The following is a 25,771-nucleotide window of genomic DNA, read 5'->3' as shown; positions in this document are numbered from 1 at the left end:
AAACATACCGCGATGTCAGAGGGCCTCACTGATGGTGACAACAAGATGGACGCCAATGGATACAAGATGAACAACGCACAGGATTGAGAACCAATGTCCCCCACCTCACCTCTTGTGGGAGATGAGGCCAAACAAGAGCACTCCCTACACACAGTGTGCAGAGCAGAGGGTCACAGAGACAGTGTGGCGACTGCCATGGGTTCGGGGGGAGAGAGTGGGACAGTGGGATTTGTTTGGGGACTGACACAGGACTCTGCGGAGAGTGTGGGACAATGGAATTAGTTTGGGGACTGACACAGGGCTGTGGGGAGAGAGTGGGACAGTGGAATTAGTTTGGGGACTGACACAGGGCTGTGCGGAGAGAGTGGGACAGTGGGATTAGTTTAGGGACTGACACAGGGCTCTGGGGAGAGAGTGGGACAGTGGGATTTGTTTGGGGACTAACACAGGGCTGTGGGGAGAGAGTGGGACAGTGGGATTAGTTTGGGGACTGACACAGGGCTGTGGGGAGAGAGTAGGACAGTGGAATTAGTTTGGGGACTGACACAGGGCTGTGCGGAGAGAGTGGGGCAGTGGGATTAGTTTAGGGACTGACACAGGGCTGTGGGGAGAGAGTGGGACAGTGGAATTAGTTTGGGGACTGACACAGGGCTGTGCGGAGAGAGTGGGGCAGTGGGATTAGTTTAGGGACTGACACAGGGCTGTGGGGAGAGAGTGGGACAGTGGGATTTGTTTGGGGACTAACACAGGGCTGTGGGGAGAGAGTGGGACAGTGGGATTAGTTTGGGGACTGACACAGGACTCTGGGGAGAGTGTGGGACAGTGGGATTAGTTTGGGGACTGACACAGGACTGTGGGGAGAGTGTGGGACAGTGGGATTAGTTTGGGGACTGACACAGGACTCTGGGGAGAGTGTGGGACAGTGGGATTAGTTTGGGGACTGACACAGGACTGTGGGGAGAGAATGGGACAGTGGGATTAGTTTGAGGTCTGACACAGGGCTGTGGGGAGAGAGTGGGACAGTGGGATTAGTTTGGGGACTGACACAGGACTGTGGGGAGAGAGTGGGGCAGTGGGATTAATTTGGGGACTGATACAGGACTGTGGGGAGAGGGTGGGACAGTGGGATTAGTTTGGAGACTGACACAGTCCTGTGGGGAGAGAGTGGGACAGTGGGATTAGTTTGGGGACTGACACAGGACTGTGGGGAGAGAGTGGGACAGTGGGATTAGTTTGGGGACTGACACAGGGCTGTGGGGAGAGAGTGGGACAGTGGGATTAGTTTGGAGACTGACACAGGGCTGTGGGGAGAGAGTGGGACAGTGGGATTAGTTTGGGGTCTGACACAGGACTCTGGGGAGAGTGTGGGACAGTGGGATTAGTTTGGGGACTGACACAGGACTGTGGGGAGAGTGTGGGACAGTGGGATTAGTTTGGGGACTGACACAGGGCTGTGGGGAGAGAGTGGGACAGTGGGATTAGTTTGGGGACTGACACAGGACTGTGGGGAGAGAGTGGGATGGTGGGATTAGTTTGGGGACTGACACAGGGCTGTGGGGAGAGAGTGGGACAGTGGGATTAGTTTGGGGACTGACACAGGACTCTGGGGAGAGTGTGGGACAGTGGGATTTGTTTGGGGACTGACACGGGGCTGTGGGTGAGAGTGGGACAGTGGGATTATTTTGGGGACTGACACAGGACTCTGGGGAGAGTGTGGGACAGTGGAATTAGTTTGGGGACTGACACAGGACTCTGGGGAGAGTGTGGGACAGTGGGATTAGTTTGGGGACTGACACACGACTGTGGGGAGAGTGTGGGACAGTGGGATTAGTTTGGGGACTGACACAGGACTCTGGGGAGAGTGTGGGACAGTGGGATTAGTTTGGGGACTGACACAGGGCCGTGGGGAGAGAGTGGGACAGTGGGATTAGTTTGGGGACTGACACAGGGCTGTGGGGAGAGAGTGAGACAGTGGGATTAGTTTGGGGACTGACACAGGGCCGTGGGGAGAGTGTGGGACAGTGGGATTAGTTTGGGGACTGACACAGGACTCTGGGGAGAGTGTGGGACAGTGGGATTAGTTTGGGGACTGACACAGGACTCTGGGGAGAGAGTGGGACAGTGGGATTAGTTTGGGGACTGACACAGGACTCTGGGGAGAGTGTGGGACAGTGGGATTAGTTTGGGGACTGATACTGGTCTGTGTATCTGCAGTACCGCTCCCGGGCGCAGGGGCGGCGCGGTCAGCGGGAGTTCGCTCTCTCAAGGTTCGGTGCGCTCTTGACCCCAGGTGCTGTCTCTTCGCCGGTGTCCAACCGTCCGTAGGTTTCGGCGGCTCCGGGGCCGGAAACCGCGACCGAGGGCCGGAGCGGAACCGGGAGCCGGAGTCCGGGGGGTCGGCACGGAACCGGGAGGCGGAGATCGAGGGTCGGTGCAGGGCCCCGCGTCGGAGGCGGCCGTGAGCCGGAAGGTCCAGTTGTGAGGGGCGGGTCGTTGGGGAGAGGATGGAGCGGCCGGTGAGTGAGAGGGAGGGAGCCGGGGTGGGGCATTGGGGGTGATAAGTGGGGAGAGGGGAGGGTGTGGGGCAACAGGAGCAGTATTGGGTGTGATTGGGGGAGTTGTCGGGGTGAGGAGATGTGATGTTAGGGTGGGGGTAGTTTGTGGAATTGTAGTGTTGAGGGGCAGAAGTTGGGGTGAGATGGTGTGGGGGAGCGGCCGGTGAGTGAGGGGGCATTGGGTGTTGAATTGGGGAGAGTGAGGAGAAATGTTGGGGTGAGTGATGGGGTATTGGGTGTTGAGTTGGGGAGTGTGAGGGGGCATTGGGTGTTGAGTTGGGGAGAGTGAGGAGAAGTGTCGGGGTGAGTGAGGAGAAGTGTCGGGGTGAGTGAGGGGGTATTGGGTGTTGAGTTGGGGAGTGTGAGGGGGCATTGGGTGTTGAGTTGGGGAGAGTGAGGAGAAGAGTCGGGGTGAGTGATGGGGTATTGGGTGTTGAGTTGGGGAGAGTGAGGAGAAGAGTCGGGGTGAGTGATGGGGTATTGGGTGTTGAGTTGGGGAGTGTGAGGAGAAGTGTCGGGGTGAGTGAGGGGCCATTGGGTGTTGAGTTGGGGAGAGTGAGGAGAAGTGTTGGGGTGAGTGAGGGGGTATTGGGTGTTGAGTTGGGGAGAGTGAGGGGGCATTGGGTGTTGAGTCGGGGAGTGTGAGGGGGCATTGGGTGTTGAGTTGGGGAGAGTGAGGAGAAGTGTTGGGGTATTGGGTGTTGAGCTGGGGAGTGTGAGGAGAAGTGTCGGGGTGAGTGAGGGGCCATTGGATGCCGAGTTGGGGAGTGTGATATTAGGTTAGGTGTTGGGGTGTGACCAGTGAGTGCGGGGGTCAGGAGGGGGGTAGTGTGGGGCATAATAGGGACTTTTATCATAATCCGGTTTATCATCACACACGTCATGAAATTCATTTTTATTTGTGGTTCATAAAATTACTACAGTGTGTGCTGTACAAAAAATCTTACGCACCCTTGATAGATAGATTGAGTGCCTAAGACTTCGGCACAGTATTGTAGTAATTTTATGCGTGTATGCATCAGACGTTTACACAGTCCTGTTAGCGTCTGTACCTGGTAGGTCAAGTACTCATCCAGATATGATTTATGTTGTCAGAGCTTTGTTCTTTTATCCGTAGCATCATTTGGCCCTTTGAGCCTATTGGCCATTTTTGTCCTAGGGGAGCTTTCCATATGGGGAGCATTTAGGAAATATTGATCATAGCTTTAGAGATGCAATCGAGTTTATGAAAACTTTATGCAAAAAGACTTGCAAACAACCAGTGTGCAAAAGAGGACACATCATGCCTATAATAACTAGTTAAAATAATATTGCGAACATGAGTTGCGGAGCCCCCTGAAAGTGAGTCTGTAGGTTGTGGAATCAGATCAGTTTTGAGGTGAGTGAAGGAACCTGATGGTAGAGGGGTAATAACTGTTCCTGAAACTGGTGGTGTGCGACCTGAGGCTCCTGTTCCTCCTGTAAGGTCATGCCAAGGTAGATTGTGAGGTCAAGGAGTCTTCTCATCGTACTAGGCAGCCCATCATTAGTCTTATTGCAGGGGGTAAAAGCTGCCCTTGAGTGTGGTGATACATACTTCCAGGCATTTGTATTTTCTGCCTAATGGGAGAGGGGGGAAGAGAATGTCTGGAGTGGGTCAGGTCTTGGATTATGCTGGATGCTTTACTGAGGCAACGTGGTGTAGACAGAATCCATGATGGAGTGGCTGGTGTCCCTGAGTTGGGTCCAGAACTATGCAGTTTCTTACAACCACGAGTAGCGCTGTCACCGTACCAAACCACACCACCCAGAGAGGGGGCTATCTATGGTGCATCAGTTAAAATTGGTGAGGGTCAAAGAGGACATGCCAAATTTCTTTTGCCTCTTGAGGAAGTAGAGGCACGTGAGCTTTCTTGCCAGTGGCAACAACGTGGTGGGACCAAGAGCAGGCTATTGGTGATTTCCATGACTAGGAACTTGAAGCTCTCAACTGTCTCGACTTCAGCGCTGTTGATGTAGACACGAGCGTGTGTACCTCCTCATTCCTGAAGTCATTGGCTAGCTCTTCGGTTTTGCTGGTGCTGAGGGAAAGTTTGTTGTCATGACATCATACTACTAAGGTCTCTAACTTGTTCCTGAAAGAAAGAATTGATTCTTTCTTTGACCAATGAATTGATTGTGGACTTCAGAAAGGGTGAGACACCAGTCCTCATTGAGGGATCAGAAGTGGAAAGAGTGAGCAGTTTCAAGCTCCTGGGAGTCAACGTCTCTGAGGATAGATCCTGGACCCAACATGTTGATACAGAAACAAAAAGGACACGACAATAGCCATACTTCATTAGGAGATTGAGGAGGTTCTGTATGTTACCAAAGACTCTAGCAAATTTCTACAGATGTACCGTGGAGAGCATTCTAAATGGTTGCATCACCGTCTGGTATGGGGGGGGAGGGGGGTTGGCGGCTACAGTGCAGGATCAGGGTAAGCTGCAGCAAGTTGTGAACTCAGTCAGATCCATCATCTCCAAGGAGCGATGCCTCAAGAAGGCAGCATCCATCATTAAGGACCCCATCAGCTAGGACATACCCTCTTCTCATTGCTACCATCAGGGAGGAGGTACAGCAGCTTGAAGGCACACATCAACGATTCAGGAACAGCTTCTTCCCCTCCAGCCATCAGGGAAAGAAGCTAACTACCCTCTGCGTGCTTCAAGCACACAGAGCCATGAAGTGCAACGTGTCACTAAAGATTCATTTTCTGCATTCCCATTGGGACTGCTTCCCTGCAAGTCTTGTCGCTGTCAGTGGCTAGCAAGGTGAAAAGTGTCACCAGGACATTGCGGTCATGGAGAAGTGGCATTAGGGCAACTAGAATGGCGGCTGATTATCGTCAGACACTTTAGTAAAAGCCTCAGACACTGGGTGTAAATGAAAGTAATCAACAAAACATATTTAGCTTAGTTGAGCTATTGCGAAGTGTTATGCCATTAAATGCAATTCAATAAAAGTTAATTTCTCAGTCGGAAATTATACTTGTGTTCAGCTTCAAGCAGTCTATCGTAAACAAAAAAAAAGTTCAGAGGAAGCAAGACTTCCAAAAAAATTAGTTGTCCAGTGTTAACAGGCGGAAAGACCTGGATTCTGGACTAGACCAGGAATCCATCCCAAATCTCAGAAACAGGCTTTGTTCCCGCTGTGTCCATACTGGCCATCACATAACAATAAAAATTTTGCCCAATGGGCATTGATACTCACTAATTCCAGTGCTCGTTCATTACTTGTGTTATCAAAGCATCTGCCCTGCTTCATTCTTTAATCCATGGCAACATGGTCTTTTGGCCCTTTGAGCCCGTCAAACATTCTTGTTCTTCACCAACTTTCAGTCAGGGGGCACTTAGGGAATAGTAATCATAAATATCGTAAGAGTAGGGGATATTTAGGTGGTAGTGATCATGTCATCATAAAAGTAGGGGAGCATTTTAAAAAAATTGGATAGGTATATGGACAGGAAGGGAATGGAGGGTTATGGGCTGAGTGCAGGTCGGTGGGACTAGGTGAGAGTAAGCGTCCGGCACGGACTAGAAGGGCCGAGATGGCCTGTTTCCATGCTGAAATTGTTATATGGTTATTTAGGGAATAGTGATCATAACATCATAGAGGTAAGGGAGCCATTAGAAGATATCAATCATAACCTGATAGCATCTGAGTGAGAGATAAGGAGATCGAGTGGATTTGACTCATTTTAATTGGAATCAAATGCAAGGTAACAAACAGCTGCCTTTAAGGAAGAGATATAACCATATAACAATCACAGCACGGAAACAGGCCATTCCGGCCCTCCTAGTCCGTGCCGAACTCTTAATCTCACCTAGTCCCACCTACCCGCACTCAGCCCATAACCCTCCACTCCTTTCCTATCCATATACCTATCCAATTTTACCTTAAATGACACAACTGAACTGGCCTCTACTACTTCTACAGGAAGCTCATTCCACACAGCTATCACTCTCTGAGTAAAGAAATACCCCCTCGTGTTTCCCTTAAACTTTTGCCCCCTAACTCTCAAATCATGTCCTCTCGTTTGAATCTCCCCTACTCTCAATGGAAACAGCCTATTCACGTCAACTCTATCTATCCCTCTCAACATTTTAAATACCTCGATCAAATCCCCCCTCAACCTTCTACGCTCCAATGAATAGAGACCTAACTTGTTCAACCTTTCTCTGTAACTTAAGTGCTGAAACCCAGGTAACATCCTAGTAAATCGTCTCTGCACTCTCTCTAATTTATTGATATCTTTCCTATAATTCGGTGACCAGAACTGAACACAATATTCCAAATTTGGCCTTACCAATGCCTTGTACAATTTTAACATTACATCCCAACTTCTGTACTCAATGCTCTGATTTATAAAGGCCAGCGTTCCAAAAGCCTTCTTCACCACCCTATCTACATGAGACTCCACCTTCAGGGAACTATGCACTGTTATTCCTAGATCTCTCTGTTCCACTGCATTCCTCAATGCCCTACCATTTACCCTGTATGTTCTATTTGGATTATTCCTGCCAAAATGTAGAACCTCACACTTCTCAGCATTAAACTCCATCTGCCAACATTCAGCCCATTCTTCTAACCGGCATAAATCTCCCTGCAAGCTTTGAAAACCCACCTCATTATCCACAACACCTCCTACCTTAGTATCGTCAGCATACTTACTAATCCAATTTACCACCCCATCATCCAGATCATTTATGTATATTACAAACAACATTGGGCCCAAAACAGATCCCTGAGGCACCCCGCTAGTCACCGGCCTCCATCCGGATAAACAATTATCCACCACTACTCTCTGGCATCTCCCATCTAGCCACTGTTGAATCCATTTTATTACTCCAGCATTAATACCTAACGACTGAACCTTCTTAACTAACCTTCTATGTGGAACTTTGTCAAAGGCCTTGCTGAAGTCCATATAGACTACATCCACTGCCTTACCCTCGTCAACATTCCTCGTAACTACTTCAAAAAATTCAATAAGATGATTCATGTGTAGTCAGGGATACATCCCCGTGAGTGATAAAGGGAGACAGAACATAGGGTCACTTGGCCTCTTGAGCCTGTCCAATGCAGTCATAGCTTCGGAGCCCTTAACCCCTCCAATTTTCAAATATTTATCTCCCTTCACCATAAATGATCCAGCCTCCACTACCCACCAGGGCAGAGGTTTCACCAGCCTTTGAGGGAAGGAACTTAATGCGCACCTCTGTATGAGATGACCATCCCCTGATTTAGTAATCATGTTACCTTGTTTGTGACCCTCCTGCTGATGGAAGAGGTGGCCCCTGCGACCCACACTGCCTGGAAGGAGATTGGAGATTGTGCGTTCTTTCCGTATCTGGATTCCTCCAGGTCTCCTCGTGAATTTCAAAGACGTGTGGGTTATTAGATTAGTTGATGACGTGGCTGGCACAGACTTGTCACGCTGCCAGGACCTGTTACCGCGCGGTGTCTCTTTAAAAAGAAAGGATCTCGGACGCATGCTCATCGTCTGCTCCCCCCCCCCCCCCCCCCCAGGTTGCAGTGACCGGTGAATCGGTGGGCTTGGAGATGGGGCGGCTGGCAAACTTGATGGAGCCCGAGCTGGTGAACGCCCCTGTCTACTGCATCTGCAGGCAGCCAGATATCAACTGCTTCATGATGTGAGTGTCCTGTGCGGCGGTGGGTAGGGGTGGGGCAGCTCAGTGACCTTAACTACCCTTCTGAAACACCCTGGCCTGTCTCATTGTCCCTCCCCAACACCACCCAGTGGGGTGACTGACAGACCTCTAGGATTTCTGTCAACATCTTCCCCCGTTCCACAGGGTGGGGTCTGTGTTTCTTCAGTTGTTGTCCAGGGGCAGAGCAAAGAAGAGGGGCTGTGTGTCTGTGGGAGCTGGGACCCTTTGGATTTATGTGTGAGTGACACAGCCTAGCGTGTGGGGGCTGTGTGTCTGTGGGAGCTGGGACCCTTTGGATTTATGTGTGAGTGACACAGCCTAGCGTGTGGGGGCTGTGTGTCTGTGGGAGCTGGGACCCTTTGGATTTATGTGTGAGTGACACAGCCTAGCGTGTGGGGGCTGTGTGTCTGAGGGAGCTGGGACCCTTTGAATTTATGTGTGAGTGACACAGCCTAGCGTGTGGGGGCTGTGTGTCTGAGGGAGCTGGGACCCTTTGAATTTATGTGTGAGTGACACAGCCTAGCGTGTGGGGGCTGTGTGTCTGTGGGAGATGTGACCAGGTGGATAGCAGTTGTGGGAGATGGGCACTGGGGGTGTGGGGGCTGTGTGTCTGTGGGAGCTGGGACCAGGTGGATAGCAGTTGTGGGAGATGGGCACTGGGGGTGTGGGGGCTGTGTGTCTGTGGGAGATGTGACCAGGTGGATAGCAGTTGTGGGAGATGGGCACTGGGGGTGTGGGGGCTGTGTGTCTGTGGGAGATGTGACCAGGTGGATAGCAGTTGTGGGAGATGGGCACTGGGGGTGTGGGGGCTGTGTGTCTGTGGGAGATGTGACCAGGTGGATAGCAGTTGTGGGAGATGGGCACTGGGGGTGTGGGGGCTGTGTGTCTGTGGGAGCTGGGACCAGGTGGATAGCAGTTGTGGGAGATGGGCACTGGGGGTGTGGGGGCTGTGTGTCTGTGGGAGATGTGACCAGGTGGATAGCAGTTGTGGGAGATGGGCACTGGGGGTGTGGGGGCTGTGTGTCTGTGGGAGATGTGACCAGGTGGATAGCAGTTGTGGGAGATGGGCACTGGGGGTGTGGGGGCTGTGTGTCTGTGGGAGATGTGACCAGGTGGATAGCAGTTGTGGGAGATGGGCACTGGGGGTGTGGGGGCTGTGTGTCTGTGGGAGATGTGACCAGGTGGATAGCAGTTGTGGGAGATGGGCACTGGGGGTGTGGGGGCTGTGTGTCTGTGGGAGATGTGACCAGGTGGATAGCAGTTGTGGGAGATGGGCACTGGGGGTGTGGGGGCTGTGTGTCTGTGGGAGATGTGACCAGGTGGATAGCAGTTGTGGGAGATGGGCACTGGGGGTGTGGGGGCTGTGTGTCTGTGGGAGCTGTGACCAGGTGGATAGCAGTTGTGGGAGATGGGCACTGGGGGTGTGGGGGCTGTGTGTCTGTGGGAGCTGGGACCAGGTGGATAGCAGTTGTGGGAGATGGGCACTGGGGGTGTGGGGGCTGTGTGTCTGTGGGAGATGTGACCAGGTGGATAGCAGTTGTGGGAGATGGGCACTGGGGGTGTGGGGGCTGTATGTCTGTGGGAGCTGTGACCAGGTGGATAGCAGTTGTGGGAGATGGGCACTGGGGGTGTGGGGGCTGTGTGTCTGTGGGAGATGTGACCAGGTGGATAGCAGTTGTGGGAGATGGGCACTGGGGGTGTGGGGGCTGTGTGTCTGTGGGAGCTGGGACCAGGTGGATAGCAGTTGTGGGAGATGGGCACTGGGGGTGTGGGGGCTGTGTGTCTGTGGGAGATGTGACCAGGTGGATAGCAGTTGTGGGAGATGGGCACTGGGGGTGTGGGGGCTGTGTGTCTGTGGGAGCTGGGACCAGGTGGATAGCAGTTGTGGGAGATGGGCACTGGGGGTGTGGGGGCTGTGTGTCTGTGGGAGCTGGGACCAGGTGGATAGCAGTTGTGGGAGATGGGCACTGGGGGTGTGGGGGCTGTGTGTCTGTGGGAGCTGGGACCAGGTGGATAGCAGTTGTGGGAGATGGGCACTGGGGGTGTGGGGGCTGTGTGTCTGTGGGAGATGTGACCAGGTGGATTTATGTGTGAGTGACACAGCCTAGCGTGTGGGGGCTGTGTGTCTGTGGGAGATGTGACCAGGTGGATAGCAGTTGTGGGAGATGGGCACTGGGGGTGTGGGGGCTGTGTGTCTGTGGGAGATGTGACCAGGTGGATTTATGTGTGAGTGACACAGCCTAGCGTGTGGGGGCTGTGTGTCTGTGGGAGCTGGGACCCTTTGGATTTATGTGTGAGTGACACAGCCTAGCGTGTGGGGGCTGTGTGTCTGTGGGAGCTGGGACCAGGTGGATAGCAGTTGTGGGAGATGGGCACTGGGGGTGTGGGGGCTGTGTGTCTGTGGGAGCTGGGACCCTTTGGATTTATGTGTGAGTGACACAGCCTAGCGTGTGGGGGCTGTGTGTCTGTGGGAGATGTGACCAGGTGGATAGCAGTTGTGGGAGATGGGCACTGGGGGTGTGGGGGCTGTGTGTCTGTGGGAGCTGGGACCAGGTGGATAGCAGTTGTGGGAGATGGGCACTGGGGGTGTGGGGGCTGTGTGTCTGTGGGAGATGTGACCAGGTGGATTTATGTGTGAGTGACACAGCCTAGCGTGTGGGGGCTGTGTGTCTGTGGGAGCTGGGACCCTTTGGATTTATGTGTGAGTGACACAGCCTAGCGTGTGGGGGCTGTGTGTCTGTGGGAGCTGGGACCAGGTGGATAGCAGTTGTGGGAGATGGGCACTGGGGGTGTGGGGGCTGTGTGTCTGTGGGAGCTGGGACCAGGTGGATAGCAGTTGTGGGAGATGGGCACTGGGGGTGTGGGGGCTGTGTGTCTGTGGGAGCTGGGACCAGGTGGATAGCAGTTGTGGGAGATGGGCACTGGGGGTGTGGGGGCTGTGTGTCTGTGGGAGATGTGACCAGGTGGATAGCAGTTGTGGGAGATGGGCACTGGGGGTGTGGGTTGTGCATGGAAGGCGCCACCTGCGAATTTGGATGTGTGTGCAAGTGGGAGATTAGACCCTGATGGGTGGGGCTCTGTGTGTGAGAGAGAGAGAATGCCCTGTGGTTTTCATTGGCTGCCTCAGGACCCCGCTCTCTGTCCCCCTCACACCCATTCTACCTGCAGGACCCCGCGCGCAGGGGGTGCGGGAGACGGGACCCCGCGGGCGGGGGGTGCGGGAGACGGGACCCTGCGCACGGGGAGTGTGGGAGACGGGGCCCGGCGGGTGCCGTGTGTGGGAGATGAGACTCACGATGGTTTTAATTGGTTGCCTCATGACCTCTCCCTCTCTCTCCACCCCCAGAGGTTGTGACAAGTGTAATGAATGGTTTCACGGAGACTGCATCCAGATCACCGAGAAGATGGCCAAAGCCATCCGCCAGTGGTACTGTCAGCAATGTCGAGGTGAGATGGGCGGGATGCGTGGGGGTGGGGGGGAGCGGTTTGACGGGCTGCCCGTCTCTCACCGTGGTAATGGTCCCATGTTTGGTGTGGAGTTTTCACAATCGCAACCCCTCACCCCCGGGGGCTTGGTTTCCTTTCATCTTACACTTGGAGCCTGGTGTGGTCTCCTGCTGCTGTAGCCCACACACTACAAGGTTTGACGTGTTGTGCATTCAGAGATGCTCTTCTGCACACCACTGTTGAGTTACTGTCGCCTTCGAGTCAGCTTGAACTGGTCTGGCCATTCCCCTCTAACCTCTCTCATTAACAAAGCGTTTTCACCCACAGAACTGCCGCTCACTGGATATTTTTTTCTCTCTGTTTTACACACCATTCTCTGTAAACCCGAGAGACTGTGCATGAAAATCCCAGGAGATTAGCAGTTCCAGAGTGTGGCACTCTCAAAGTCACTTGGATCACAATTGTTCCCCATTCTCCTGTTTGGTCTGAACAAAACTGAACCTCATGACCATACCTGCATTATTTAATGCATTGAGTTGCTGCCACATGATTAGCTGATTAAATATTTGCATAAACGAGGTGTACAGGCATACCTAATAAAGTGGTGACTGAGTGTATATATAGAAGTTTATTAAACTGATTACAATGTCACAATGCTATATTCAGTCTACATACAACAGGCTGTTACAGCTTCAAATTAAAATACAATTATTGCTATCTACAACACCCTCAAGCCCCTGTGAGGCCCACCATTCCTAGAAATCCCCCACTTCTGTTTCCACGGACACCTGGGCATTGATTTAACCTTGGAAGAGGAGCCGGCAGGTCCATCCGTGGATTCCCCAAATGACCCACCCACCTTCGTATTGAGTGACCTTAGATCAGGACCATGGGGAGCAGCCCTTTAAGATGTGCAAACAGAGGCTGCAAACCTCTCTCACTCCATGTACACGTGGCACAGTGACTCCTCTCAGCCACAGAAATAACTGTTGGGGTGTCAGTGAACCGACTCAGAGATCTGTTGCACAGAACTGCTCGATGCAACACCTTCCACCCCAGGTTTCCCGGCGTAAAGAGGGAGAAGTCCTGCGTAGATCTCCGCTGGGATCCTCCCTCACTGTCGGGTGCTAAAGCAGGCCGAACCACATCCGGGCAGCAGACAAAGACAAAGAAGTACAAGAACCACCTCAGCACCTCGCGAAACGGCACAGTTGGCATCTCTTCCCCATCACATCATGACAGCTACCAATGGGTCAGCAGCCCATTCACCTCATCCACGTTTGTTGTAGAGGCTTGGAGCATGACAGCATCAAAGTAGACCTTTTGGCCCATCGAGTCCGTGCCGACTAGTTCCAGTGACCCACACCTGGACCCCAGCCCTCCATACTCCTCCCATCCATGTACTTATCTAAACTTCGCTTAAATGTTGAAATTGAACCCACATCCACCACTTCCACTGGCAGCTTGTTCCACACTCTCACTGCCCTCTGAGTGAAGAAGTTCCCCTTAAACGTTCCACCTTTCATGCTTAATCCATGACTTCTAGTCTCACCCAACCTCAATGGAAAAGCCTGCATGAACTAATCCTATCTGAAAGTTCAAAATGCATTTATACATACAACCTCGAGACTTATCTCCTTAAAGAAACCCAACTGAAACCATTAAAGAAGACCGTCAAACTCCCAATCTGCAAAAAAAAACAATAAATTGTGCAAACGATAAAAAGTAAGGATATAGCATTCAGAACTAAAGTTCGCAGCCATGAAGCCAATCATCATTGCAGCCAGTCCAGGAGCCCATTAGATGCAGGCAACAGTCTTAGTTTGGCACAGAGACAAATAAACTTCATGAAGCAGCAAGCTGAACACCGCTTCCGGCCCTGACATGCTAATCTTTTCAGACTGGCCCAGCACTTTCATTCCAACACCTCGCCTCAGATCTGCCACTTCCAATTGATTCTAAGTCCACTTCAGCAATGGCCAAACGTTGGCTCGTTCATCGCTCTCGGGCCTGGGCCCCACCGCCTCGATTCCGCCTGTACACACCACACTGTAACCGTCCTGCATCTTCAAGACTTCCGTTCGCACTGCAAAAATGCCAGGTTGTACAGGCAGTTCAAAAGCTCAGCTCTGAAAGGGAGGTTACTGTGACTGCAATGATCATTGTCCAGAAAGAGTGTGGGTTAATAGAGTAGTAGATTTGTTTGTTGCCAGTAAGGCATCACCATGTGTTTTACCAGTGCCATCTTAAACTATACGCCTCATAAGTTTGTAATCCTCCATCGACTCTCCCCCTCATTTTCCTACGCTCCAGGGAATGAAGTCCTAACCTAGTCAAAGTAATGCACACAAAATGCTGGAGGAACTTAGCAGATCGGGCAGCCTCTTTGGAAAAGAATAAACAGATGTTTCAGGCTGAAGTCCTTCTTCGGGACAATTTATTCAGTCTTTCCCTGTGACCCAAGTCCTCAAGTTTCGGCAACATCCTGTAAAATGTCTATGTATGCTTTCAATCTTACTGATATCTTTCCTGGACTGCACATAATACTCCAAATCTGGTTTCAAATAACATCCTGACTCTTGTACTCGATATTTTGATTTATGAAGGCAAACATGTCAAAAGTTGTCTTTACAACCCTGTCTAACTGTGATGCCACTTTCAGGGAATTATGGATCTGTATTTCCTAATCCCTCTGTTCGACCACTCTCCTAGTACACTGCATAAAATTAGCCAGTACATTGACACAAGATAACATAGATTATCCATAACTTACAAGACATACTGATATTTCTGCAAATTGATCCTTTCTTACCTCCTGTTATGCTGCTGGTGTTTAGGGTAGCAATGAAGTTTCCTCCATCTCTGGCGGTGTTCAGGGCTTCCTTTATCATGTCAGTAGCTTCCTCTCGGTTTTCCGTATATTCTGGTGTGGTTAGCGTTTGGGTCTTTTGGTTGTTCAGTCTCTCCCCTTTCACAGCTGCTGCTTGTTCTCTGCAGCACAGCGGAGGTCGTTCTCGTGGAGCACAGCTCCCTCTTGAACAGATTTCCTCCTGGTGTATCTACTGAAAGCAATGTCTTCCCACTTTTTAGCTGTAATGTTGAATTTCTTCAGGTTGATTTTCCCATTTCTGAAGCATTTCGTTTGGCCACCAGGAGCTTGTAAAGTTTCCTTCAGCTCGGAGGAAAGTATCTGTTTGGGGAGATGTGAGTTTGGCACCTGGATGACGTGAGCTATCCATTGGATACTGAAGTTACTGTGTGATGGAATGTTAACCACAGTACATGGCGCTGAATCAGAACCCTTCACTGTCAGGTCAGAGTGTGGCACCAGCGATCAACAGCAGCATTCCTGAAGACAATTCACAAAACTACTTCTCCTTTTAAATCTCTTTCTTCTGCTAACCTGTGTGTGATTGAAGCCTGTAGTTTACATTTTGGGCCATCTGAGCGATCTCTGAGGGAATTTGGCAAGGTTGAGAACGGAGTGTGCAGTCCTATGGCGGAGCGCAAACCCGTAATCAGCTCCATTTCTCGCCGATCTTACCGATCGAAGCATTGGGCAAGATTGAAACCAACAAGGATGAGCCAGTGTTCAATGCCGTCTACCTGGCCCTCTCACTCGCTGCTGCCAGAGGAAGGTGCACGAGTCTTGGGTCTTGGGCAAGGTTTGTGGGCTGGACTCTGCAGTTCATGTTACATGTGTTTCTGGCTACTCTTTTTTTCTTGCACGATTTTGATCTGGGTGCTTCGATGCGAACTGGCTCTGTGGCTTGCAGTCAGCGAACGACAAGGAGCTAATTTGAGGACTCAGTTTGGTATTAAAGATTCTGTGTGGTATTTGTGTTTTTTCCCCATTCGTGTGATTTGTACTTTCTTTGTACGTTGGGTGTTTGAGTATTTATTTGAGCAAGTTTCCTGGTGTTCCTTTGTTTCATGGCTGCCTGTGGGAGGATTAGTGCTACCATCCTGTGTCACCTTTTGCATTAAGGTAGAACAAGGTGAAACATTAACGAAATGCAGAATAAAATGTTGGTTGGTCGTCATCTCCGATGATGAGAGGAATCCTGTGTAGAGAGTTTTTGAAGTTGGAAAACCGTTGCACTGGGGCAGTTCCACTCTCTGGATCCAGTGGAACGAGTGTTCGTTGCAAACGGGGTCTTCATTTGTTTCAGTGAATGATCATGAGCTCTTCTGTGCCTCGTCCTCGTCGTGCCCTTCGATCTCCACGGAGCATTGTAGTGCCACCTTCCTGGCTGTTGGATCCCATTGTGGATCTCATTCACCCAGTCCGCTGGAGCTGACTTTGCATGCGGGGTAGGAGTGTTGCTGTCTCAGCAGGGTATGAGACCTGCTAGCTACCCTCACCTGGTTTAACCTGCCTGGGTGCGGCCGGGCCACTTTCACACGCAAACAGCTACTTGGAACCACAGGTGAGAACTGAGTGTCCGGGGGACAAAAGGTGAACAAGTTGCCCCGGAGTGGACATGACAAGCCCCTTCGCCAGAGGTGCTAGCCCTCCCTGCACAAAGAGGAAGGGCAGTTCAGGTTTGCAATCAGATGAAGTTAAAACTCCAGGAGTGAATTGTCAGAGGTGGTGTGGCACGGCATCCAAATTGGAGTTGGTGCTGCTCCCTAGTGTTCATTTGGCAGAAGACAAGCCATTTTGTGTTCGACTGTAGATTTCTGCAACATTCGTGGGCTGTGTCTTGAACTATATTTGACTGTATTTTACTGGTATCTTCTATGTGCCTTGTGCTGTGTGTGACAGTTCTGTGTGTTGCAACTTGGCCTGGAGTAGCGCTCTTTCAAGTTACTGTGTTGAACGACAATTAAACTTGAACCTTGATCCACATTCAATAATCTCATAACAGCGGGGTAGAAGCTGTCCTTGAGCCTGGTTGTTTCAGGCTTTTTAAAAAATCTTCTGCCTGATGAAAGCAGGAGAAGAGAGAGTGTCCAGGATGTTCTTGAACCTTCGGGGTGAGTCGTCAGGCTGCTGTACCTCCTACCTGACAGCGGTTTCAAGCAGAGGACACGGTCCTGATTATGTGGGGGCAGGGGGTCCCTAATGATGGTTGTCACATTCCTGAGACATCGCCTCCTGCAGGTGAGGAGCATTGTGCCCGGGATAGAATTGGCCGAGTCCCACCGCCTCTAGTGTTGGAACCTCGGCAGAGACACGGGCACAGTGTGGGAGGTCTGGATCGAATGAAGGAACCCAGAGTTGTGAGCTCCTGCTCTAGAAAACAGGGCTCATGGCAGGATTTTTAAGGAGTGTGGAGGAACAGAGGGATCTTGGGGTCCACGTCCATAGATCCCTCAAAGTTTCTATGCAAGTCAAATTAGGTGAAGGGAGCAGGAACCACGCACACCCTAACCCACACCCGCACCCACACCTGGAGGCAGCATCAATGGAGGGGAATAAGCAGTTGAGGTTTTGGACCGAGATCCTTAATCGGGGCTGATGAGGCATCGACTGTTTATTCCTCTCTACTGATGCAGCCCGACCTGCTGAATTACTCCAGCGTTTTGTGTGTGTTACACAGATCTACAAAACTCTGGATAGACCATTTGTGGAAAATTGTGTTCAGTTCTGGTCAGCTCATTATAGGAAAGATGTGGAAGCTTTAGAGAGGGTGCAGAGATTTACCAGGATGCTGCCAGGATTAGAGAGCACATCTTATGAGAATAGTTGAACGAGCTGGGGCTTTTCACTTTGGAGCGAAGGAGGATGCGAGGTGACCTGCTAGGGGTGCTTATGATGATAGAGGCATAGTTAGAGTGGAGAGTCAGTGACTTCCCAAATAGAACTGGATAACCAAAGAGGCGATTGAATGAGTGTCAGAGGTCGGCTTTTTACACAGAGTGGTGGGTGCTAGGAATGCCCTGCTGGGGTGGTGGTAGAGGCAGATACTTTAGAGACTCTTAGATAGGCATGTAGATGAAAGGAGAAATGTGGAAGGAAGGGTTAGATTGATTGTGGAGAGGTCAGCACAGCATTGTGGGCTGAAGGGCCTGTAATATACTGTTCTAATATGCAGTGCCTCATCCTTTTGCAACACTGTTCGCTGGTGGGGGAAACACAGAAAGTCGTCACTTTCTTTTTAACCAGGGATCCTTTCTGTCTTCCTGCCCTGACCCCAACAGCTAATGATCCGACGCTCGCCATCAAATACCGGCAGAAGAAGGCAAAGGAGAAGGAACGGGCGGGCGAGGTGGCGATTGAGAAGGAGAAGAGGAAAGAGCAGGGGGACGCGAGGCTGGACAAGAGGAAAGTAGCGGCAAATGTAAGGGACCTCCCCCACCCACCCCTGAGAGCTCTGCCTCTATTTGGGTGGGGAGCGGGAATCATGCGTTTACCGGGCTACCGCGGATCTAGACGGGTCACCATGGGAGCGAGCTCCCCCGCCACACACTGTTTGCTTGTGGAGCCTAGGGAGGGGGTGTAATACGAGGGAGAATCTCTTGCTGATTGGACCTTACCTCCTCAGAAAGTGGTGACGTAGGATCGGAAGGTGTAGTGTCCTTGTGGGTAGAGTCAAGAAAATGCAAGGGCTGGACGTATGGGGTGTGGTGTTTTGATGTCTCTGAGCTGGAAGTTAGAAGAATGAAGGAGACTCATTGAAATTGATTAAATATTGAATGGCCTAGTTAGAGTGGACGTGGAGAGGACGTTTCGTTTTGTGGGGAAGTCTAAAGTCTGAAGGCACAGCCTCAGAATAGGAGGACGTCAATTCAGAACGGCGATGTGGAAGAATTTCTTTAGCTAGAGGGAGAACGGGGTTATGTGGAGGAATGAATCAGCCATGATGACGGAGCTGACTCAATGGGCCTAATGGCCTAATTGTCGTTATTTTGTCCTGGAGCTCCTCCATCTGCCCCTCAGCAACCCCCCCCCCCCCCACCACCCTCCAGGGTTTGTGTCCTAGCACTGAATCTCACTGTCCTATGCTGAGTATTGGGCTATTCCAGCGGTCATGGGTGAGGGTCAGGGTGGGGATCGCGCTCCTCGTGCCCCGCGTCGCCTCGGCCATCTATAAACTCTTCCTTCCTTCACCCTGCTGTTCCTTCTCCCCTCCCCTCTCCATCCCTGCCTCACTCCCTACCGTCCCTCTACAATTTCTCCACCTCACCCACATTTCTCCCCAACCCAACCCCCCCTACCCCCGCCTCATCCCTGCCGTCGACAAGCAAATAAAGAGGTCCGCGAGGATGTGCGGGGAGTGTGAAGCGTGCAGGCGAACCGAGGACTGCGGGCAGTGCGACTTCTGCAAGGACATGAAGAAGTTCGGGGGCCCCAACAAGATCCGGCAGAAGTGCCGGCTGCGGCAGTGCGAGATCCGGGCGCGGGTAGGTGAAGGGCGAAGGTGGCGGCTGGCATGAGTGGTGTAGGGGAAGTGTAGAGGGACTGTCCGAGACCCCTTCCACCTGAACTTTCCTGCTTTCCCGCTGCTCGTTGCAACAACTGTTGCCTGGTGCTGCTTGATTCCTAATGGCTGGCTTGCTTACCCATAATCCTCCAGGAAGCTGAAAGTGGTCCATCTCTCATTGTGAGACCTGGAAGCTCCAGACGGGACTCTTCTGTCGAAGGTTTCGCCAGCCCAGCCGTCTGGGTGGGGAGGAGGGGCACAGTGGGGTAGACCTTTCAGTGCTGTGCACAGGGTATTTCTGCATGCTCTGGTACTCCTGGGGAGATGGTGGCTTGCTGGGGCTTTTCTGCAGGTGTCTCCCTATGGACACACGTGCTGTGGGATTGACAGCTTGGGGACAGACTCTAGTGAGCTTATTGACTCTGGCCCTCCCCTGCCCAGCTTCTCCACTCCCAACCTTGCGACACATTTATTGTTGAGGTCACTGGTTTTCTTCCTCTCAACTCGTTATATTGCCCCCCTCCCCCCCCACCAGCACCTTCTCTCTTCGGCCGTCCCCTCTGCCTCTCTCTTCATCACCCCTTCCCTCCTGACTCTCACTAGCCTCACCACCTCGCTCTCCGTTGCCAGAAATTGCTGCGGGTGCGCGGCGACGAGCTGATGATCATCAAGGAGCAGCTGGCGCAGGTGAAGACCGACCCCGAGTCCATGTCTGAGGACGGAGACCACGGCTCAGCCCCCCACATGTACCATGACTACGCCGCCTCGCTGAGCAGTGGCGACCAGAACAAGGTGGGTGCCCTCTCCCCGTCCCTAACCCCAGCTGCGAGTGTGGCTGAAAAACTCAAAAAGGTCCAAGTGAACTTATTAATAATGCTACTGTATACAATGCTGAGGGTTATTTTCCTGTGGACGTGTGTATGTGTTTATACAGTCAGCCCTTATCCGCAGGGGATTGGTTCCAAGACCCCCCCCCCCCCCCCATACCAAAAATCGCAGATGCTCAAATCCCTTATTTAATTTGTCAGTGCGGTGGTCTTTAGGACCCGGCGGAACCCCAGACCTTATTTAACCCGTCTCAGAGCGGTGGTCTTCGGGACCCGGCGGAACCCCAGACCTTATTTAACCTGTCTCAGAGCGGTGGTCTTTGGGACCCGGCGGAACCCAAGACCTTATTTAACCCGTCTCAGTGCGGTGGTCTTCGGGACCCGGCGGAACCCCAGACCTTATTTAACCCGTCTCAGAGCGGTGGTCTTCGGGACCCGGCGGAACCCCAGACCTTATTTAACCCGTCTCAGAGCGGTGGTCTTTGGGACCCGGCGGAACCCCAGACCTTATTTAACCCGTCTCAGAGCGGTGGTCTTCGGGACCCGGCGGAACCCCAGACCTTATTTAACCTGTCTCAGAGCGGTGGTCTTTAGGACCTGGCGCACCTCTGAATCCGCAGTGTTTCTGTTCACAAAAATACTCACGATCGCGATTGAAAATAAAGTGGAAGTAATAAAGCCATCGGACATTGGAAAAGCGTTAGGCTGCAGTCGGTCAACGATCAGAACAATTTTAATGGAGCACGTGAAAGGCCCTGCTCCGATGAGAGCTACAATTATTACTAAGCAACACAGTAGTTTAATTATTGGAATGCATATGTTTCTTAAGTGTTTTATATGCATAGAAAGGTAAACTATGTACTATATAGTAAGAAAAACATTTGACTAATTGACGCTAAATAATACCGGATGTACTTGTTCCCACTTCAAATCTGACTTAAAGAAGGACTCAGGAACGGAACTCGTTCATAACCTGGCAACTGCCTGTACTTTTAAGTCATTTCTAGATTACTTATAATACCCAATATAATGTAAATACTATGTAAATAGTTGTTATTCTGTATTGTTTAGGGAATAATGACAAAAAAAAAGTCTGTACATGCTCAAACGACGAGTGCTGGAGAGAGAACTTCCGGGTTTTCCCGAACCGCGGTTGGTTGAATCCGCGCATGCGGAATCCGCGGATAAGGAGGGCCGACTGTATACTGGAATTGATTTTACTATTGTCACAGGTATGGGAATATAGCGAAAAGCTTGTCTAGCACACTGTTCATAGTCAGATCATTACACAGAGCATTGAGGTAGAACGTGGTAAAACAGTGACAGAATGCAGAATAGAGTGTCACAGTCACAGAGAGAGTGCAGTGCAGGTAGACAATAAGACGCTTAGATCATAACGAGGTAGATTGCGAGGTTCAGAGTTTGTTTTATCGTTCAAGGGGTCCATTCGAGAGTGATAACAGCGGTTAGAAGCTGTCCTTGAGCCTGCTGGTCCGTGCTTTCAGGCTTTGTAGGTGCTGCCCGATGGGAGAGGGGAGAAGAGGGAATGTCAGGGATGGGAAGTGTCGGTTTCATGGAGCCAGTGGTTTCTGAGACCGCAACTCCCTGCGGTTTCTTGCTGTCAGAGACAGAGCAATTTGGCTTTGCCTGGCAGTGTGCTGAGCTGCCGCTGCAGTAATACAAGAGGTCCATTCACGTTTCTACCATCTACACCAATCCCCTTCCCCAGCTCTGCGACCATCACCGTCCAGGCACTGTTCCAGATTCCAGTCCCCCTGGAGGGAAAATATTCCTCCTCGGATCTCCTCTACACCCCTTAGTCTGAATGTGTGCTCTCTGTCCTCTGTCCCGGGGAATGTTTCTCCCACCCTATCTCTTTCTGTCCACCACTACCTCCCCCACTCCAGGGAGAACAGACCCAGCCTCTCTAGTCTCTCCTTGTAACCGAAACATCCTGGGGAATCTCAACTGTGCGGTCACCTCCTTCCTATAGTGTGGAGACCAGTACTGTACAGCTGTGGGCTGACCAATGGTTTATAACGTTGTACCATCACCTCCCTGCTGTTGTATTCTCTGTCCTGGGTAATGAAGACCATAAGACACAGGAGTAGAATGAGGCCATTTGGCCCATCAAATCAGCTCCGTCATTCCATCATAGCTGATTTATTTTCCCTCTCAACCTCATTCTCCTGACTTCTCCTCATAACCTTTGACGCCCTGACTAATGAAGAAGCAGCTAACCTTCGCTTTAAATATACCCATTGACCTGGCCTCCACAGCCAATGGAAGTTAATAAATTAAATTAGCTTATTATTGTCACATGTGCTGAGAGACAGTGAGAATCTGTTTTGCATGCCATTATGTGGATCATTTCATTACAAATTCAGGTTTGTCATTCAACCATACATGAATACCCTCAATCGAAACAGTGCGTTGGGCTAGTACAAAAGAGAAAAGCAATAACCAAATTCAGAATAAAGTGACACACAGGAGAAGCTCAACAGGTCAGGTAGCATCTACGGAAAAGAGTAGTAGTTGCCCCTGAGGGGTGACTGTAACACAAAGTGGACTATACTCTTTTCCATAGGTGCTGACTGGCCTGCTGAGCTCCTCCAGCATTTTGTGTGTGTTGCTGAGATTTCCAGCTTCCGCAGATTTTCTCCTGTGAGCAGAATAAAGTGTTCCAGTTACAGTGAAAGCGTAGGCAGGAATGTCCAAGGCTGCAACGAATTATTATTGCCACAGGTAGGGAGCGAAAGTGAAGATCTTGTCTTGCATGCTTTTCATACAGATCAGATCATTACACACTGCATTGAGGAACAAGGTAAAACAATAATAGAGTGTTACAGTCGCAGAGAAAGTGCAGTGCAGGTAGACTGTAAGCTGCAAGATCATAATGAGGTATATTGGGAGCTCGGGAGTCCATCTTGTCGTTCCAGGGTAGAAGCTGTCCTGGTGGTACATGCTTTTGTGTTTTTGTACTTTCTGTCTGATCGGGGAAGGGGGAAGAGAGAATGTTTGGGGTGACTGGCTGCTATACTGTGGCTGTGGGAAGTGTAGATGGAGTAACGGAGGGGAGGCTGTTTTCCATGGCCTGCGGTCACATGCAGAGCAGTTGTCATACCGGGCCATGATGCTCTCTATGGTGCGTTGATTAAAAGAGACGTGCCAGATTTCTCAGAGTCCAGGGGAAGTAGAAGCAGTGGTAAATGTTTTTGGCCGTGGTGCCCACGTGGTTGGTGATGTTCACTTCTCGGAACTTGAAGCTCTCGACCCTCTTGACCTCAGCGCTGTTGATGTAGACAGGACCATGTGCTCCACCCCCCCCACTCCGCAAAGTCAATGATTATCTGTTTTGTTTTGTTGACCTTGAGGGAAAGTTTGTCACCACTTCTCTTGGCTCTCCATTTCCTTCCTGGACTGACTCATTGTTAGTTGAGATACGTTACACTACAGCAGTGTCATCTGCAAACCTGCAGGTGGAGTTCAAAACTGAATCCAGCCACACAGTCATGGGTGTACAGGGAGCAGAGCAGGGGGTTGAGGACACAACCATGTGGAGCTCCAGTGTCGTGAAGAATCACAGTGGAGGTGTTGCTGCCTGTCATTACTGATTGTGGTCTGTCGGTCAGGAAGTTGAGGATCCAGTTGCAGAGTGAGTGTTAAGTCCCAGCTCTCCGAGTTTGGGAATGTGTTTACTTGGAATGATAGTCTTGAAGACGGAGCTGTAGTCAATAAACAATAGTCTGATGTGTCTGCGCTGCCCAGGAGCTGCTGGGGTGAGAGATGATTCTGCTGCAGACCTTGTTCGGTGGTAGGTGAATTTTTAGTGGGTTTAGGTTGCCTGGGAGGCTGGAGTTGATGTGTGGCATGATCGTCCTCTCGAAGCACTTCATGATGGTAGATTTCAGAGCCAATGAGCAGTACAGTCGGCCCTCCTTATCCGCGAGTTCCGCATGCGCGAATTCAACCAACCGCGAATCGAGAAAACCCAGAAGTGCTCTTCCAGCACTTTTTTTCTTGTCATTATTCTCTAAGCAATGCAATATAACAACTATATACATAGCATTTACATTGTATTAGGTATTATAAGTAATGCAGAAATGATTTAAAGTACACGGGAAGATGTGTGTTGGTTATCGTGGATCGGGATCAAAAAAAAATCAGAAGTTCTCTTACTAAGTAAGTTGGAACAGCTACATCCAGTATTATTTAGTGTCAGTTAGTCAAACATTTGTCTTAGAAAATACTATATATTTTACCTTACTATGCATATAAAACAATTAAGAAACGTATGTATTTCAATAATTAAACCACTGCGTTGCTTAGTAATAATTGTAGCTTTCAATGGGGCAGGGCCTTTCTCACTTTCCTTTAAAATTGTTCTGATCGTTGACCGACGTAGCCTAATGCTTTTCCAATGACCGATGTTGTTTCACCTCTTGCTGATCGCTTTATTATTTCCACTTTATTTTCAATTGTGATCGTGATTATTTTTGTGAACAGAAGCACTGCGGATTCAGAGCTCCACCGGGTTCTAAAGACCACCGCACCGAGACAGGTTAAATAAGGTCCGGGGTTCCGCTGGGTCCTAAAGTCCACTGTACTGAAACAGGTTAAATAAGGGACTTGAGCATCCGCGTTTTTTGGTATCCGCGAGGGGTCCCGGAACTAATCCCTTGCGGATAAGGAGGGCCGACTGTAGTAATTAAATATTACCTAGCTTTTCTTAGGTACTGGGGTGAATGTGGTCTTTATAAAGTAGGTGGGAACGAGGTAGAATGTGAGGTCAAGAGCCCATCTTGTCATACTAGGAGACTGTTCAATAGTCTTAGAACAGCAGTATAGAAGCTTTGAGCCTGGTGGGACATGCTTTCAGGCTTTTGTATCTTCTGCCTGATGGGAGGGGGAGAAACGAGAATGTCTGGGATGCATGAGGACTTTGGCAGCTTTACGGAGGCAGAGGGAAGTGTAGACAGAGTCAGTGGAGGGGAGGCTGGTTTCTGTGATGTGCTGAGCTGCGTCCACAACTCTCTGCGGTTCCTTATGTTCTTGGGCAGAGAAGTTGCCATGCCGAGCCATAAAATCATAGAGCACAACAGCGCAGGAACAGGCCCTTCTGCCCATCTAGTCTTTGCTGAACTACCAATGCATCAGGACAGAATGCCTGTGTTTGGGTGAGGGGAAGGGACATGCTGAATTTCTTTAGCCTCTTGAGGAAGCAGAAGTGCTGGTTGCACTTTCCTGGGCCTGGTGTCTGCAAACGGTTCAGGGGCCAAATGATAGGATGGCCCTTATTCTGAGAACAGGGGGCAAGAAGTCTCAGTGACATGGTGAGATTAGGGTTGGGCAGTGCCCACGATAAAGGAGGATGAGGGTGCTGTCGAACTCTCAAGGAGACCAGGTGAATTCCCAGGTCTAACTCGTAGGTCTTTGTATTCTGGGAGGAAACCCACGCGGTCATGGGGAGAGCGTACAAGCTCCTTACAGGTGGTGGTGGGAATTGAATCCCAATATCGCCGGTGCTGTGAAGCAACAAGCTCGCCGCAACGCTCCCTCCGCTCCCGGGCTGCCACCTAGTTAGTGAGTTAGCGGATGAAACCGAAGTTGGTGGTGTGATGGGGCCTGAGGAAGGTTGCCTTAGGATTAATGGCAGAATGTAGATTAGCTGGGAAGGTGGGCGGAGTAAGGGCAGATGGAGTTTAACTTGGGGGTGGATGAGGGTGGATATGAGGTGTTGTATTTGGGAATGTAAACCAGGACAGGGTTTACACCGAGAATGACATGGGGGGGTTGTAAGAATTGGTGTCACAGACAGGATGGCGAAGGCGGCATGTATCAAAGCACTGAGTACCGGAGTTGGGTCGTCCCATTACACC

General features: G+C 50.8%; 1 protein-coding gene across 4 annotated transcripts in view; it reads left to right on the top strand.

Annotated features, from left to right (window-relative positions):
• Window positions 1-2,283: 2,283 nt before the first annotated feature.
• The window catches only part of LOC140715822 (CXXC-type zinc finger protein 1-like), a 35,001-nt gene continuing 11,513 nt past the window's right edge, over window positions 2,284-25,771 (top strand). The window contains exons 1-6 of one of the 4 annotated variants that reach the window (XM_073028240.1): window positions 2,284-2,516; window positions 8,106-8,230; window positions 11,595-11,695; window positions 17,843-17,982; window positions 18,896-19,045; window positions 19,669-19,857. In XM_073028240.1, coding sequence (XP_072884341.1) covers window positions 2,505-2,516; window positions 8,106-8,230; window positions 11,595-11,695; window positions 17,843-17,982; window positions 18,896-19,045; window positions 19,669-19,857 — 717 coding nt within the window. In that variant the 5' untranslated portion in view covers window positions 2,284-2,504. Of the gene's footprint in view, window positions 2,517-8,105; window positions 8,231-11,594; window positions 11,696-17,842; window positions 17,983-18,886; window positions 19,046-19,668; window positions 19,858-25,771 lie in introns of all 4 variants that reach the window. The other 3 variants (XM_073028239.1, XM_073028242.1, XM_073028243.1) reach the window with 3 other exon arrangements.

The sequence above is a fragment of the Hemitrygon akajei genome, chromosome 24 (assembly GCF_048418815.1).
Source record: "Hemitrygon akajei chromosome 24, sHemAka1.3, whole genome shotgun sequence".
Classification (NCBI taxonomy): Eukaryota; Metazoa; Chordata; class Chondrichthyes; order Myliobatiformes; family Dasyatidae; genus Hemitrygon; species Hemitrygon akajei.
Note: the sequence above shows the minus strand (reverse complement) of the source record. Positions and strands in the feature narration are given on the sequence as shown.